Source organism: Podarcis vaucheri (genome assembly GCF_965113315.1).
Source record: "Podarcis vaucheri genome assembly, chromosome: 12".
Lineage (NCBI taxonomy): Eukaryota > Metazoa > Chordata > Lepidosauria > Squamata > Lacertidae > Podarcis > Podarcis vaucheri.
In genome coordinates this window covers 22952632-22970747 of record NC_138750.1, presented here as the reverse complement: position 1 = coordinate 22970747, position 18116 = coordinate 22952632, and the positions used below count along the sequence as shown (strand labels likewise).

General features: G+C 41.1%; 2 protein-coding genes across 6 annotated transcripts in view; one reads left to right on the top strand and one right to left on the bottom strand.

Moving 5' to 3' along the window:
- LOC309515563 (uncharacterized protein) overlaps positions 1-5346 on the top strand; it is a 36088-nt gene extending 30742 nt beyond the window's left edge. The window contains exons 3-5 of the mRNA XM_082193581.1: positions 2964-2996; positions 4233-4470; positions 5024-5346. Of these exons, the coding sequence (XP_082049707.1) occupies positions 2964-2996; positions 4233-4470; positions 5024-5030 (278 nt within the window). The 3' untranslated portion in view covers positions 5031-5346. The remainder of the gene's footprint in view (positions 1-2963; positions 2997-4232; positions 4471-5023) is intronic.
- The window catches only part of THRB (thyroid hormone receptor beta), a 191586-nt gene that overhangs the window by 1692 nt on the left and 171778 nt on the right, over positions 1-18116 (bottom strand). For 4 of the 5 annotated variants that reach the window (XM_082193525.1, XM_082193524.1, XM_082193526.1 and 1 more), the window contains 4 exons: positions 11966-12066; positions 10333-10480; positions 7126-7331; positions 3312-3458 (listed from right to left, as the gene is read on the bottom strand). In XM_082193525.1, the coding sequence (XP_082049651.1) occupies positions 3312-3458; positions 7126-7331; positions 10333-10480; positions 11966-12066 (602 nt within the window). The remainder of the gene's footprint in view (positions 1-3311; positions 3459-7125; positions 7332-10332; positions 10481-11965; positions 12067-18116) is intronic. The other variant, XM_082193527.1, reaches the window with a different exon arrangement.

The following is an 18116-nucleotide window of genomic DNA, read 5'->3' as shown; positions in this document are numbered from 1 at the left end:
AGGTATACATTCAAAGCAGTTTAATTTATTATTACTATTTTGATGATGATGATTGTATAATTAATAAATCACTATCTATTACAGTAATATTATTGCAATGTGTAATACTTGGGGCTGCTTTTGAAAACAGCAGCTCATTCAGAAATCAGCAGAATTCATATTATACCAAATCTGGCACAACTGCACTAGCTACCGTTTTAGCTGGTTTTAGTTGGTTTTGACCCATAAAGTCTTAGGTGGCTCAGGACCTCAACAACTGCCTCTCCCCACATAAACCAGCCTGGAACCTGCGATCATCATCGGAGGTCCTTCTCTGTGTGCCTCACCTGAGGGACATGAGAAATGGCCTTCTCAGTGGTGGTTCCCCACTTATGGAACGTTCTCCTCCGGGAAGCACAACTGGTGCCATCTTTGTCTGGTTTTAGGTGCCAGGCAAAAACATTTGCATTTAGGAAGGCCTTCGCTCATTAATTGAGAGGGTAATTAGTTATGTTTTCTGCCTCTTTATTGGGCTCATCCTTTGATGTGAGGTGGGTAGGATATGTATCTTTTATATTTATTTCTGGATTTGCACTTTAAATCTTGTTTTACTGCTACTTTTATAATTGGTTTTAATGTTGCTTGCTACTTTTATTATTATTATGTAGGTTGCTTTGAGACACTTTTGGGTAAAAAGCTAATAATAATAATAATAGTAATTAATAATGTGAATGATCCAGCAATGGTACATACTTGTGTTATACAACTGCTATAACCATCTTTGTCCCCCACAAAACCTTCAGCCCATTGGCCAACGTAAATTCGAACCCTTCAGGGTAGGAGGCCATCTTGTTATTAGTTCTGTAGCACTATTAAATCACCCGTAGTCCATAACATAAAGTAGTTATGGAAACAAAAATCTGTTCCATTTTGGCTTCAGTTATTAAGTTATTTTATTTTTACGTCAAGTTGAGAGGTGTTGTTTTTTTTTGTGTGTGTGTGTGTGTGTCTGTCTGTGGGGTTGGGAGTCGTTATTTATAGTACTGACACAGTGATTACATTTAATCTCGACAAAAAAAACAACAACAAAAACCTTCTGAGTGGGCGAAAGGATCATGGCTTAGCAGAAGTGAAAGCAATGTTCCAGGGGCCGAATGGTTTTTGAAAAATGTAGTCTGCCTGCAAAGGAAAATTGACACTTGATTGTAATGTCATCTTTTCCCCGCCTCAGCTGCCAGCTTTAAGTGTAGAGTATCTGACTCATAGGGAGAGTGACTGATGCTACTGCTAAGAGGAAGGCATGCTTGGCAAATCCACACCGTGATCAACTCCCGCCTGGAAACCAATGTCCCCACTGTGGAAGGATGTGTGGATCCAGAATTGGCCTCCACAGTCACTTACGGACTCCTTGGTAAAACCGTGTTTATAGAAGACTATCTTACTTGGCTACGAGTGATCGCCAAAGGAGAACAACTCAGTCCGGTTTCCCTACATCAGCTTCAATAGTTTACACAGGTCGGGGCAAATGGGAAGTGATGTTTCATAATCAAAAAGAAGGGTGGGGGGGGCAAGAAAAGCAGAGAGAGAGAGAAAATGAGGGCTAAAATATATTCTAATTATCCAAAATAAACATGATTAGTTTAATAATTTTGAAACAAGCACATTCCCTTTGAGACTCATTTGGCACTTGCATGGTGTTGCAGAGTTTTGCTATCAGCTGTTGAGTATTCCGAAGTTTGGACAAGAGAGGGTGAATTGGGGCAGAGCGAATGGCTTAAGGGCAGCAGGAAAGCTTTGCCAACCAAATCTTTTGTTCGGGGAAACTACATGAAAGTGGCCCAGAATGGCCAGACTCACTTGGAACAGGGAAGCCATTTGCACGAAGTGTTATCCTCCCTCTCTTTCACTACAGCTAAGGATGATCTGAGATCTGTGTATGAAAGGAACAACTGAAAAAATGTTCTGGGACAGATAAAGGGACACACACGAGAGAGTGAGAGAGACAGAGGGTGTTTTCACACACGGGTGATTTAGCTTCACCCGATAATTTTGTTCTGCTTTAAACTGGAAGCTGAAAAATGGACTAGCCCATTCCCTGGGCAAGTCTCCCTTTCTCCAGTCCCAACAGTCCCAACAGTTGAGAGATGAGGGTGAGGATTTTTCAGTGGAACAACTGTGTTTTTGAGGAAAAGGTTAAATGCACTCTTCTTCCTCCTTGCTGCACTTCCAATCGTAGCACTTTGGATTAATCCATGTTGTGATGTTATCCCTCTGGTTAAATATCTGTTTTCATCTATTTGTAATTTCCTCAAATGCCATTATTGGAAGACAATCCATCATATTTATATGCATGTAAAAGTGACTTAGGAGAGTCTATGGAAGACAATGGGGATTTTCCTGGAGATAACCTGGAGATCTTTTTTCTTTTTATTAATCAGGACTACTAAGGAGACTATAAAGGACACACAATACAAAGTTCTCATTATGTTGTACGTGACCCCTGCAGTACTTCAATGGATATGCCCTACTATAGTTAGTACACTGGTCAGATTGGTTTATGATTTTACCTTTGATGGGAGCAGTGTTAGTGCCTTAAACAGTGTAAGAGTTCAGGAATACATTCCAGATGACTTCCAGGAATTTTGCCACATTAGGCCACAGGTAGCTCCCCCAGCTATGCTATGTGATCACTTTGAATCTATAGACTCTGTATTTCTGCATAAGGGCCTTCTTAAGTAATCGTATCCAGGGGCAAAGTTGTGTATAGCACATAACAGGAAGTCTCCCAAGAAACTATATAAAAAGCAGTGCATTAATAAAATTCCCGCCCTGGGCTCCTTGGACACTAAAGGCAGGGGCTTAATTAATTAATTAATTAATTAAATTTGGGAGATGATGGTTACAAACAATCTTACTCAGAATGTGCAGCAAACAAGGGATACAATATATATATATAAAATCCATGATTTCTCTTTATTTCCTAGGTGGAAGCCCATCAAATCTGAATCAAGTGACAGGTACCCATATTTTTGTTTCTGACTATGATATGCAGTATATAACTTAGATATGATATAGTTAGTGAGCTGGATATCTCACAGGCATGATATAATGAGATAGCTATATGTAAGTTTATAAATTCCTAGTTCTTCTTGTAGTGTTGTGTGTATACTTTGTTGTCTGTGTTGTAACTCTATCTCAAAATAAAATAAAATTCCATCTCAAGCTGTTTTTAGGAGTGGTAAACAAAGTTCACATTTACATGCAAAATAAATAAATAAATAAAGGAGAAGGAAAGAAAAAAGAGAGAGGTTAAACTGGAAAGAAATCCGTACCTCACAGAACATAGGCAACTTTTTGGCAAAATCCACCACTCTTGTGATTGCTGGTGTGATAATTTTTGTAAACTGGCTGAAGGCTTCTAAATCTACTTTCCCGCCTTCTGGGGCATTTACTATTGGTGCTTGTCCAATATCCTCTGGCTAACAACAGAAAAGAAAAACATTGTAAGGAGACAATTTATTTGCAGCGGACATGGAATCTTCTTAAACTTTTGTGGAGCGCTGGCAGTTCAAACCCATCACTTCTTCTGTTTTGTTTGTAAGAAAGCCCCATAGCTATTACTTAGCAAAATTAACTTTTGTATTCAAAAGAAGCCACTGTCTAAGACAAACTCTTGTACGCGTAAGTTTCTGACATGCCACTACTCATATGTGTAGGCAGCTCAGTGCTTTGCAAATGTAGCTACTTATTCTTGTCTATTTATGTTATCTTGTGGAAGCCATTTAGCTGTTCACCCCGAAACCCTAAAGCGAGTGTCGTTTCTCAGTCCCACCTAGGAAAACTCATCTTCCCCTGAAATCCAAAAGGAAGAGAAGTCCTTTGGCATTAAATTTGTCAGAGGAGGGGAATTTCTGACCTTTCCTATAAATTTGTTGTCATTTGCTAGAGGGACAGAGAGGCTTCACCAAAGTTCATAATAGCCGAAGGCTGTTCCTATAGCTGCGCTAACCTGACAGGTAAGAAAAACAGACAGGATAGGAACCAACACGGGTTATATTCTCTCAACAGTTGATCACTTGGTTTGAGGGGTGAAGCTAAGTTCAGGAATTCAGGTCAAAGAGGCTAACGTTAAATATGCGTTCTGTTTCCTATCACTGAGTTTATGTTTGTATGGTTTGCCCAATACATGTTGTTGTTGTTTAGTCATTTAGTCGTGTCCGACTCTTCATGATCACAAATATTTTCCACTACAGTGGTACCTCGGAAGTTGAACGGAATCCGTTCCGGAAGTCTATTCGACTTCCAAAACGTTCGGAAACCAAGGCACGGCTTCCAATTGGCTGCAGGAAGGTCCTGCAGCCAATCCGAAGCTGCGGAAGCCATGTCAGATGTTCGTCTTCCAAAGAACGTTCAGAAACCAGAACACTCACGTCCAAGTTTCCGGCGTTCGGGAGCCAAAACGTTAGACTCGCAAGGTGTTTGGGAGCCGAGGTACGACTGTATTAGGAAACAAAACGGTACTGCTATTCTAAAGCTGTAACTAAGTAAAAATGACAAATAGGCGCTGTGGGTTAAACCAGAAGGTCGGCGGTTCGAATCCCCGTGATGGGGTGAGCTCCCGTTGCTCGGTCCCTGCTCCTGCCAACCTAGCAGTTCGAAAGCACGTCAAAGTGCAAGTAGATAAATAGGTACCGCTCCGGCAGGAAGGTAAACGGTGTTTCTGTGAGTTGCTCTGGTTTGCCAGAAGCAGCTTAGTCATGTTGGCAACATGACCAACATGTACGCCGGCTCCCTCGGCCAATAAAGTGAGATGAGCACCACAACCCCAGAGTCGGTCACGACTGGGCCTAAAGGTCAGGGGTCCCTTTACCTTTACTAGGATCTGCAACAAAATGTTGCAGTGTGTTCAGGTTCCCTGCCACTCCATTCTAATATCACCACCCTAGTTTTTTATTTCCTGCTCCCACAGGGACTCGGCATGCTCACTGCTCAGTGAAGTGTTTTGGCTTCTGCCATTACATCCTCCTAACCCTACAGTCTCCAGGAACTAGGAGCATGTCTGTAGGTGGGAGAGGACTTCCAAAAAAACTGTGCGGCCAGGGTTCGCTCTCACCAGAAAGCCTATCCACGACAGGTAGGCTTCTCCTCTGCAGGCATGCCCTGTGTGGACATGGTGTGGAGCTTGGGCTGGCTGGGATATGATGTGATGCTGAGGGTCAGCACCCAGCAACTGGTTTTCACTTCACATGATGATGGGATGGGTGAATCTGGCAATTCTGGGTTCTCTCATTTTAGTTCTCTACATTATTTTCCATTTTATAAAAAAAATCCTCAGTATTTTATTGAGAATTTCTCCCATTAAACATACTTTTTAAAAATGCGATTTTGTCAAATACACTCATCTTTGAAAAAAAAAAAAACCAAACAAACCCCACAACTCTAATGGAATGCATTTCTGTATATTATTTTCACTAGTATATGCTTTATGTGCACACTTTACCCATAATGCAGTTTTTAACCCCTAATGCAGTTTTTAACACGTTTGCTCGACTGGAGAACTACAAAATTTTGGGGGAAATTGAATTACAAAGGATTGCTGTGTTCGTTCACACATTGTTTCGATAAAAGTGCAAGTTTGGTAAGTTCTGCTTTCCCGCTCGCCTCAAACGTCAGGGAAAACTATGCGCACAACACACCAGCACCTCATTAGAATCACATAAATGCAGGGAAATAGTTATTACTTTTCATCTTAGGTATTTATAACCAACTTTTCAATTTTAACAAATTCCCAAAGCAGTAACAAAGACCATCCATACTTACCGTATATACTCGAGTATAAGCCGACTTTTTCAGCACATTTTTTTATGCTGAAAAAGCCCCCTCAGCTTATACTCAAGTGAGGCGGGCGGCGGCAATGTAAGGAGAAGCGGCCCGAAAGGAACCCTTTCTCACCGCTGGTCCCACCGCCGCCACCCGCCTCTCTCAAGGGCAGGCACAGGAGCCGTGGTTGGGAGAGGCAGAGCGGCAGAGGTGGGCAGTGGCGGCAGCGGAGGGACGAGCGGCAAGAAAGGAGCCCTTTCTCACTGCTGGTCACTCCACCGCTGCTGCCACCCGCCTCTCGCAAGGGCAGGTGCTGTGCTGCACCTCTCCCAACCGCGGCTCCTATGCCTGCTCTTGGAAGAGGCGGGGGCAGCGGAGGGATGAGTGGCCCAAAAGCAGCCCTTTTGGGCTGCTTGTTCTTCCTCCATCGCTGCTGCCGCCACCAGGTTTGTGGTGTGGTGAACCGGCTTATACTCGAGTCAATAAGTTTTCCCAGTTTTTTGTGCTAAAATTAGGTGCCTCGGCTTATATTCGGGTCGGCTTATACTTGAGTATATACAGTAGGTTCAACTTTGCCTCATTAGATTATATCCTCTTCCTGGTATGTGTGTGTTGGTGGTGGGGGGAACCCTAGCAGACAAACCTGGGACTCTAGCGGATGATGACGACAACAACAACAACAACAACAACGCTGCCCATCTGACTGGGTTGCCTCAGCCATTCTGGGCAGCTCCCAAGAAAAAACAGTAAAAATACAAAACATCATCAAACACTAAAAACTTCCCTGAACAGCTCTCTTGAAGACGCCTGCAGTTAAATATTAGTTTCATTATTTTTAAAGCAACGTGCTCTGCGGGTTCTTGTACTGATTTGCCGTTATACAAAAGCAAGCATTTCTCATCCAGAAAGGACCCTTGTGAAAATGTCTCTAGTTAAGGAACAGGCATGTAAAACCTGTTCAAATTATATTTTCCCTGTTCTATTTCTGGCTTCCATTGATCTAAATTGATAGAATATCAAAACTCGCAGTGACACTATGGTAAACAACAGGCCACATGCTAGGATAGTTCTAGTGACAGCAGCCGTTTCCATGGATCACTATATTGAGAATTTTTGTTTGCGTATTGCAGAAAACATGTGAATGTCTTCATATGTTATTGCGCTCATTTGTTCTTTACTTCCAGTTGAGGAAACCTAAAGTGAAGAACTTTAGAGATCAAAGCTTCCCACCCAATTTGTCCGTCAACCAAAAAGTAAATGATGCTAAAAAATCAGGTCAAGCGAGGAGTGGTTCTGGAAAGCTCCTCACACCATTGTGTCACCTACCAGAAATTTCCTTTTCTGTTTCCAATGGCTTCCTTGTGCATTGGTGGCGACATGGGCTTCCGTAACAATTTTGATAAGCTCCCACTCTTCATCTGTTGGCTCAGGTTTCATCCCAATGGTTTTCTGTAACTCTTCCCGACGTCTCTTCTCTCGATTCTCCTCTATCAGTTTTCTTTTCGCTAATCGCTTGCTGTCATCCAACACCACTATAACAAGGAAAGGACATATAAGAGAAAAACGGATTGCGAACACTTCTTGGAACTGCATAATCTGGTTTTTGGGGGGATTAAGGCTATCTATCTTGGGAGCCGAAAAGAGGTTTGATCTACCTGTGCAAAATCTATTTGTCACTTTCACCCACACAACTGTGCACACCCTCCGGCAATCTAGCCAATTCCAAATAACTGAAATCGACAACAAAATGCCTCTTACAAAGCACTACAAAACTATGACCCATTTTCTCCATCCTGTTCTCAGCACAAGAAGTTAAGCATGTTTAAAAGTCCATGTTGATGCAAAGAAGCCTGGTTCACCCAGAAGTCTGTGCCCTAAAATTACGTGTTTCCTGTGTGAGCAGGGAGCATAGTGCCAATTGTAAGGGATCGGGCAAAACTACAGTGGTTCCAGCAACTAAATATTCTCCCATCAAGGGAAAACATCATAGTATCCTCTCAATGGTAGTTCTAGTCTTGCGCCTAGAGCCTTCACAATGGAGTGGCTGGTTACAGAGACTGCATACTATTTGCCTGGCTTATCTAGGTAGTTTCATTTTTGCACGTTATATTATCCAAGAGAGCAAAGAGGGAGCAGAGTTTATCCATAATTGACATGCTATTGGTAGCAGCAGTTCAACTGTCACTTCTGTTTTATGTAATGTAGTCCAACTTTACAGAGGCTATATTTAGATGGAGAAGATACTCGGGCTGTCATGTTCGTTTGGCTGCCGCACAGAATGACAGCAAGTAAGGTAAAGGTAAAGGACTCTTGGACGGTTAAGTCCAGTCAAAGGTGACTATGGGGTGTGGCGCTCATCTTGCTTTCAGGCCGAGGGAGCCAGTGTTTGTCCACAGACAGCTCTCCGAGTCATGTGGCCAGCATGACTAAACCACGTCTGGAGCAATGGGACACGGTGACAGAAACCAGAGCACACAGAAACGTCATTTACCTTCCCGCCACAGCGGTACCTATTTATCTACTTGTACCTGCTAGGTTAGGTAGGATCTCCAGGGATGTGGGTGGCACTGTGGTCTAAACCACTGAGCCTCTTGGGCTTGCCAATCAGAAGGTTGGCGGTTCGAATCCGCACAATGGGGTGAGTTCCTGTTGCTCTGCCCCAGTCAGCTAGTGCTAACTGGCAATTTAGTTTATCAGGAAGATAATGGTCAACAGACCGACGGCAATAAATAATTCAGGGAAATGTGCAACAGTGAACCATAACTAACTGCTATCACTAGTCACATGGGTGGGATTAGAAAGGAACGAGGTGGAAAGGACCCCCACCCAAAAAAAAAAATGAAGTTTGGGCTTGGTTTTTATCAAAAAACAGTCTCCATGCCCCACTGCTTTGGAAACCAAGGAGACTTGCCATATCATAAACGGCTTGGGGGTAAGATATTTTTTGACAAGCACAAGCCTGAAGTTCCCTTGGGTACAAAGAGCTATAAGGAGGGAGTGGCAGAGGTCACAGGTTCAATCTCGAGCATTAAAAGGGCCAAGTTAGAAGTGATGGGGAAGCCTTTTGTATGGGACCCCAGACAGCCATTGCCAGTCAGACTGGACAATGCAGATGAGCCTGGTAGAATGCAAATTCCTTTCCCCCCGATATAATTTTTATATGATTTTACAAGTGTAGAATTATAACAATACAAAATACATATTCATATTCAGAGATTTCTCAGAATCCCAAGACTTCCCACCTTCCCTCTCCATGGGTCCTATTCTCAACCTTTTCAACTGCATATTATTTCATCATCCAAATTTTATGTCTCTCCATTTTGTCCATAAAATTTTCTGCATTACAAGTGTTATTGCAATCCTGTGAATGTTTTAATCTGTTTACAGTGGTCTCTCAAGTAAAATACCCCCCCCCAATTCTTGATGAAAGTTTTGGTCCTCTTGGTTCCTGAGCTTTCTGGTCAGTTTTGCCATTTTGGCATAATCCTAGGATTGCAATTTTCTATACTCCTTTACTTTCCTGTTTTATAAAACGGGCTCCTTCTGCTTGGCAGGGGGTTGGACTCGATGGCCCTTGTGGTCTCTTCCAACTCTATGATTCTATGATTCTACCCTGTTATGTACTAAGCTTGGATCCTAGAATAACAGGCAAGTAGGATCATAGACTGCAACAACTGATTGGCCTGCAGGAAAAGACCAGTCAGGCTCCAGGAGGACGTTAATCAGCCTATTAGGCTGGTAGGATCCTAGAATGCAACAACTGATTGGCCTGCAGGAAAAGACCAATCAGTCTCCAGGAGGGAAGAAGAATCAGCCAATCTGACAGGACTCACTGTGTAAATAATGTATATAAAAGCCTGAGGTTTGGGGGGGAATTCAATCACTGTTTCACAAGCTGCAATAAAGAGCATGAAATCGTTACAGGACTCCGAGTATATTTCATACCCCCACCGCCTTTTGAGGATAACTTTAGAAGCAACTATCAACACTAGCACTTTGGGTTTCCATTTTGAGTTACTCCACTTATGCTACTTCAAGTCTTCACTAAGGGTTAATCTTGCAGCCATATGCTGTAGTTCTTTAGAAGTAGTGTAGCACTCCTTTTCTTTCTGGCTAAAAATAAAACAAACAACTGCAGGATGACTCACGCAACAACAGCGTCCAACTTCCCATTCTTCCAAATCTTTAAGCATGATAATTGCCTGCCCCCTGCATGATACAGCTCCATAACACACACACACACACACACACACACACACACACACACTCCTGAGTTAGAAATTGTTCATATCCTTACTAACATACAGACTCACCAGTGCTAGGGGAAAGCCTAGTCTTTTCAACAGTAGACAGAAAATTAAAGCTTTATGGAAAAATTAGCTGGGCATAACAACCAATATTCTCAACCAGCATATAATTATATAATTTAAAAAATGAGGACCAAGCACCCATCAAACAGTGATGATTACGTTGTACTGAAATAAACACACCTAACACAAACAAACAGCACAGTAAAATAAAGAAGAAGCTTACAATCTGTTGCCATGCCAACATAGATGCATTTCTTGAAGCGACATTCCTGGCACTGGTTTCTTGTGACTTTGTCTATCACACATTTTCCTTCATATTTACAGGAGTAAGTTGGATGAAGGTTTTTCTGAATAGTTCTTCGGAAAAAACCCTATGTGGGGGGAAAAGAACGCAAAGTAGCACCTAGATTGCCCACTTTTTATCATTCAGGTTACTTATAACCAAATCTTTATTTAGATATGCTGGAGTGTTTATCGCCGGACAAAGAACAAGATACATTATGAAATAAATTAAGGACATAGGAGGAACCCTCCTTGATCAGATCAGTTAGTTACCCACCTAGTCTAACATTTTGTTATCCCAGGAGCCAATCAGGTACCTATGGTAAACCCAAAGCAATAGCAGTCTCCCACAGATACTGGACGTAATGTATATCCATCGTTTCCTTAATCAAATTTCTCATTTGCAAATTTAACAAAGAAAAGGAAGGGGGAAATTACTAAAGTGAAGGAAGGGAGGAAAATAAATAACATATGAATACTACTAGTAGTAACAAAAAACCACCACCCCTTCATATTACAGATATAGTAGCCATCATTACATGCATCTTAAGTTAAACATATATGTTAATACAAGCCCTCTCAAAGTCCAAAATAGGTATCCACATGAAAATTGATGCCTATACGAAATATGTTTAAATGCAGTCAAATGAATGGCCTGAGATCCGCAGACCACTGTGTAATCAAAGGTGGATATTTATCTTTCCAGGCTTGAAGTATAAATCTCATAGCAACCACTAATCCCCATACTAGAGGAATATAATATAAAAGCACCCAAACATGCAAATAGCAAAGACTTTGCCAATATAAAATTGATGTGAATAACAACTTCAGCCCAAAAAGAATATATCACTGGACAAGCCCACATAATGAGGCATTCTTAGCATTATACCTCCAACAGATGTGCGTATTGGACAGTGCCACCTTGTACAAACACTGTGGAGTCCAATATACTCAAAACACTATTTTTTTCTGTATGAGTCTGAATTTCAAGTCTAAGGAAACATTCCATATAGATTCTTAAGCAATTTTCTATTCTTTGGGCTCTTTGGTGCAGTCGTAATTCCCTATTCCACAACTCTCTGAGTTCCTGAACTTTTACGTTACAAAGATCCGCTAAACATGCTTAAGCAACAGCTTTGGTTTAGCATTTTGCAAGGATCCAACAATTTAGGAGATGCCAAAGCACTCAAAGCAGATGGGCCATAAATAGGTGCCAGCCACTCATCGGAAATGGATATTCAAGATGTAAAATAGGAAATGACAAAAATAAAAAATAAACCCACCTGAGGCTATTAGCTAATCTAATGTATATATCCAACATCCAACACATTTATTCGACAAAAAAGACCGCCCCTCTGTCGTCAAATCTGGATTAATCCATAAAGTCAATTTAGTGCAAGCATTTGGATCAAATTGTAATTGATAAGCTATCATATTCCCCTAGTTACTAAAAGTGAAACGTGACTGATAGCCATAGCCTTATCCTTTACAAATTATAATTTAAATCATGACATTGTCTTATTTTAGCTCTTTATGTGGCCACGATCATGTAGTAATTCTTGCTATAGACTTACCTTGCAACCTTCACAAGTAATGCAGCGATAGTGATACCCCGTGGCTTTGTCACCACAAACGACACATAGCTCGTCCTTGTCTAAGTAACTGGGTATGTACCCTGTAGGGAAAGAGAAAGTGAGTGTCAGTGAAGAGGTTGAACTACAGGGGTCAGCAAACTTTTTCAACAGGTGACTGGTCCACTGTCCCTCAGACCTTGTGGGGGGTGGCGGACTATATTGGGGTGTATGTGAAAGAATTCCTATGCCCCACAAATAACCCAGAGATGCATTTTAAATAAAAGGACACATTCTACTCATGTAAAAACACGCTGATTCCGGGACTGTCCGCAGGCCGGATTTAGAAGGTGATTGGGCCAGATTCGGCCCCTGGGCCCATGAACTAGAAAAATCATACATATACTTAATGCGAATCCAACACAGTTGTTTTGAGAGGAAATTTCTTAACTAAAAGGTAGGAGGCACATAAAGAGACCAAAGTAGCACAATGAAAAGGAGTTTGGTGACAACTAAGACCAAAAAGAAAGGTTACAGGAAATAAAAATGTACAGAGGAACATTCACTGCCAGAATCAGTACTATGCATAAAAGGCACTATCCACCCAGTCGTAAGCAATTTTAAGTCCTGCTGCTCTCAAGTCAAAATTTTGTATCACGTGCCTTATTTCTTTTCTGAAATCAATGGGACTTGAAAGCGCCTCCCTTTGCCCAAATCATGTCCACATTTTGGACGGCAAAACACAGTTTGTGTTAAATTAAAATGAAACATTGATTGAAGGACAGATCAAACCACTCTAATTCCTGGGTTGCATGGACAACTTGTAACAAATAAGGCGGAGAAAATAAGCGCACGAAAGACCTAATTTGTCTCAGTCTTTGCCGAGAAGAGAAACAATGATCATAACATAACACAGAAAACCCATCAATTCATCAAGGTTAAAAGTGGAGAGGGCCCTTTCAGAGATCACCTAGATAAACTGGACATACTCAAATCAGCAAGTCACTGGAATTGCACAGTAAACTTTTCAACTTGCAGATCACACCAGTGTCCCTTATCTTTGACTTGGTGGGTCACACTGGTTAATGTAAAGTTTCGGGGAAAATGTGAAATTAGGGCCAGAAAATAACATTTACAGTGGTACCTTGGGTTACAAACACTTAGGGTTACAGACTCCGCTAACCTGGAAGTAGTACCTCGGGTTAAGAACTTTACCTCAGGATGAGAACAGAAATTGTGCGTAGGTCGTGCAGCAGCAGCGGGAGGCCCCATTAGCTAAAGTGGTACCTCAGGTTAAGAACAGTTTCAGGTTAAGAACGGACCTCCGGAACAAATTAAGTTTGTAACCAGAGGTATTCCGAACTGGAGTTTAAAGAAGAAAAGGGAAAGTATTCACAACAAAACCCCACCTATTTATGCTTCAGCATCTTATTGCACCAGTATCTTATTGCACAGCACTCTACTGGACTTATGGATCATCACCATAAAAATACAGAATACATTGCACCCATATTAAAGTAGTTTTGGTATCTTTCAGGGCACAGACTTCTAAGTAGCCTATTTGCCTCTGGTAATCAAGAAATGCCTCCAGGCACCCTGACAAGAAAGTTTTTGTACACTGGAAGAAAGGAGTTGTTTTTATGCCTGTTTTCAGGCTGTGGATGTGCCAGGAATGACTTACAGCAGTTTGTATGCACCAATGGGCTAGTAACAGTGTGTGAAGCTATCTGCCAAAAGGAAGAGGAAAAGCTGTGGAAGGGTTATATTAAAGTTTGGATAGTGGTCTGGTGTATTCCAGGCTCAGAGTAAGTTGAAAGCTTTGGAAAGGGGTCAAATCCACAGGTAATAGTCATGTCCTGTGAAAGGTTCATCTAGTACGAAAACACCAGTGCAGAATGTGATAATGGAATGCCAAACTCATAAAACTTTGGTAATAAAGATCAGTTAGCAGAAGCAGGAGGGAAGCTATTCTTCTGCTCAGGGATATTCCTGCCAAAATGTATGTGTATTTTTCATTCTAACCATGTCTTTCCACATACAGTGGTACCTCTGGTTATGAGCGCTTCTGGTTACGAACTCCGCTAACCCGGAAGTAGCTTCTTCTGGTTGCGAACTTTGCCCCAGGATCATAGCTGTCAACTTTTCCCTTTTCTTGCAAGGAATCCTATTTATAATAAGGGAATTTCCCTTAAAAAAAGGGAAACGTAGGCAGCTATGCCCAGGATGCAAATGGAAATTGTGTGCCGGAGGAGCCTGTGCAGTGGGAGGCCCCATTACCAAAAGCACGCCTCAGGATAAGAACAGTTTCAGCTTAAGAATGGACCTCTGGAACAAATTAAGTTTGTAACCAGAGGTACCACTGTAGAAGAAAAAGTTTAGCTCATGATCAGCTCTAACACTTTGGGGAAGACTTAAAGTGAAAGAGAGGAATTAATACTATGCGAAATTCTAACTTAAGACAATGATAAGGGGGACCCCTCAAGAGTAATTATTGTTTTTGATTCTGTCCTGTAATTGGGGGGGGGGATTCTTCCTAATACACATTCGCCATAGCTCCTAAAATAATGAATGGAAGATAAACAAATTTCCCCTCAACTCAGCGCACTCTGAAATATAGTCTATTTGTTTACGGCATCAACATGTTATACATTTAAGATGCAAGATGTTTATGTAAGTTCACAATGCGTTCAACCCAACATAACTCGATTCTGGACTGAGAATACTATGCGTTATAATAGTAATAATTACAGGGCAATCGACAAACATTCAGGAGCTTTGGCTATATTAATAACTCACATTCAGTAGTAATTCTGATAATAAAAATAATTGGAACCATTCCACAAAATGGGACTCTGCCATTTTCTATGGATGAAAGACTAACAGCATGGCCTCAAGTGCCTTTTTAAGTATATTGGTATAAACAGAGGGTTGTGCTACTACAGCAGCAGCAGCTGAAGCAAGATGCTAAGCATAATACATAGGCCAAAGCGCCTGAACTTCTCTAATGCCCCAAAATGTAGGTCCAGTGTTACATCAACCAGGGAAATCCAGGGCTCTATTGATAAATCTCAGGTTCCTAGTTTTGTTGTTTAGTCGTTTAGTCGTGTCCGACTTTCGTGACCCCATGGACCAGAGCACGCCAGGCACTCCTGTCTTCCACTGCCTCCCGCAGTTTGGTCAAAATCATGCTGGTAGCTTCGAAAACACTGTCCAACCATCTCATCCTCTGTCGTCCCCTTCTCCTTGTGCCCTCCATCTTTCCCAACATCAGGGTCTTTTCCAGGGAGTCTTCTCTTCTCATGAGGTGGCCAAAGTATTGGAGCCTCAGCTTCAGGATCTGTCCTTCCAGTGAGCACTCAGGGCTGATTTCCTTAAGAATGGATCGGTTTGATCTTCTTGCAGTCCATGGGACTCTCAAGAGTCTCCTCCAGCACCATAATTCAAAAGCATCAATTCTTCGGTGATCAGCCTTCTTTATGGTCCAGCAGGTGTCTTTTAATTTCGTGGCTGCTGTCACCATCTGCAGTGATCATGGAGCCCAAGAAGGTAAAATCTCTCACTTCCTCCATTTCTTCCCCTTCTATTTGCTAGGAGATGATGGGACCAGTGGCCATGATCTTCCTTTTTTTGGTGTTGAGCTTCAGATCATATTTTGCACTCTCCTCTTTCACCCTCATTAAAAGGTTATTTAATTCCTCCTCACTTTCTGCCATCAAGGCTGGGTCATCTGCATATCTGAGGTTGTTGATATTTCTTTCGGCAATCTTAATTCCGGCTAGGGATTCATCCAGCCCAGCCTTTCACATGATGAATTCCAGGTTCCTAGTGAGGGCACATTAATGCTCCCTTGGCATCTGTGTCCAAATAGACAAGCCCTTCATATACAGTGACTGGAGGGAATAAAAAACTGCAAAATGTCAATGGAAACCATCATGTTCACTTCCCAAATGAATTCCAGATGAACCAGGAGAATATTACCCCTGCAGAAAAATAAGCATACAGTTTGCTACTGGATGAGCTAACAGGCCTTTTCAACTGCTTAATTTTTATCTTGATTAGCCGTAATGATTATCTGTTTTTGTATTTTTTTAAATGGTGCTTTATGCTGTGATATTGTAAATATTTTTTTTTTATAATATTTTTTATTAGTTTTACAAAAGTTTTTATAATAGACAAACACAAAAAAGAAAACAAACAAACAAACAAGTATAATTTCATAATGTCATTTCATAAACTTCTTTCCTCGGACTTCCCCATACCTCCCCTTTCTGCATCCTCATGTCCAAATTTTATAGCAACTTATAAATGTTTTTTCCAACTCTAATTCGTCATAGTCCTTTCTTATTCTAATCTTATATTACTGCAACCCTTTCTCTCTGTAGAATCTCGACATTCTAAACTTCATCAAGTTTATAGTAGTCCTTAAGATAAATCTTGAATTTCTTCCAATCTTCTTCCGCAGTCTCCTTTCCCTGGTCTCGAATTCTGCTCGTCATTTCCGCCAATGTCATATAGTCAATCACTTTCATCTGCCATTCTTCCACGGTGGGTAGATCTTGTGTCTTCCAATACTTTGCGATCAGTATTCTTGCTGCTGTTGTTGCGTACATAAAGAAAGTTCTATCCTTTTTTTGCACCAATTGGCCGACAATGCCCAAGAGAAAGGCCTTTGGTTTCTTAAGAAAGGTATATTTAAATACCTTTTTCATTTCATTATATATCATCTCCCAGAAGACCTTAATCTTCGGGCATGTCCACCAAAGATGATAAAAAGTACCTTCAGTTTCCTTACATTTCCAGCATTTATTGTCAGGCAAATGGTAAATTTTTGCTAGCTTAACTGGGGTCATGTACCACCTGTATACCATTTTCATCACATTTTCCTTTAAGGCACTACATGCCGTAAATTTAATTCCGGTGTTCCACAACCTTTCCCAGTCAGCAGACATAATATTATGACCAATGTCCTGTGCCCACTTAATCATAGCTGATTTAACTATTTCATCTTGTGTGTTCCATTTCAACAGCAAGTTATACATTCTTGACAAATTCTTAGTATTGGGTTCTAGCAGTTCTGTCTCGAGTTTTGATTTTTCCACCTGGAAGCCAATTTTCCTGTCTTGTTTAAAAACCTCCGTTATTTGATAATAGTGGAGCCAATCTTGTACTTTGGGTTTTAGTTTTTCATGGCTCTTTAATTTCAGTTTCTCTCCATCCTGTTCTAAAATCTCACAATACTTTGGCCATCCGACCTCCATATTAACTTTCTTATGGGCCTTCGCCTCTAAGGGTGACAACCATCTAGGGGTTTTGTTTTCCAACAGGTCTTTATATCTCATCCAAACATTGAACAACGCTTTCCTTACAATGTGATTTTTAAAGGCACTATGCACTTTGATTTTGTCATACCATAAATATGCATGCCAACCGAATGCGTTATTGAAACCTTCTAAGTCCAAGATATCTGTATTCTCGAGGAGCATCCACTCTTTCAGCCAGCAGAATGCTGCTGCCTCATAGTACAATTTTAAGTCCGGCAGGGCAAATCCCCCTCTTTCTCTTGCATCTGTTAATATTTTATATTTTATTCTGGGCTTTTTGCCCTGCCAGACAAATTTCGCAATATCTTTCTGCCACCTCTTGAAACAGTCCATCTTGTCAATAATCTGCAAAGTTTGAAACAAAAATAACATTCTAGGCAATACATTCATCTTAATTACTGCAATTCGGCCTAACATTGATAATCTCAAATTTGACCATATTTCTAAATCTTTTTTAATTTCTAACCAACATTTTTCATAATTGTCCTTATATAAATTCAAATTTTTAGATGTTAAATTAACCCCTAGGTATTTCACCTTCTTAACCACCATCAAACCCGTCTCTTCTTGAAACTTATTCTTCTCCATATCTGTCAGGTTTTTCCCTAAGACTTTAGTTTTTTGTTTATTCAATTTAAATCCAGCTACCTGGCCAAATTGTTGAATTATCTCCAACACCTTTTTCGTGCTAGTGTATGGCTCTTGTAAAGTCAGAACTAAGTCATCTGCGAAAGCCCTTAACTTGTAATGTTTTGCTCCGACCTGTACACCTTTAACTTGCTGGTCCTCTCTAATCATGTTCAGCAACACCTCCAGGACCGAAATAAAAAGCA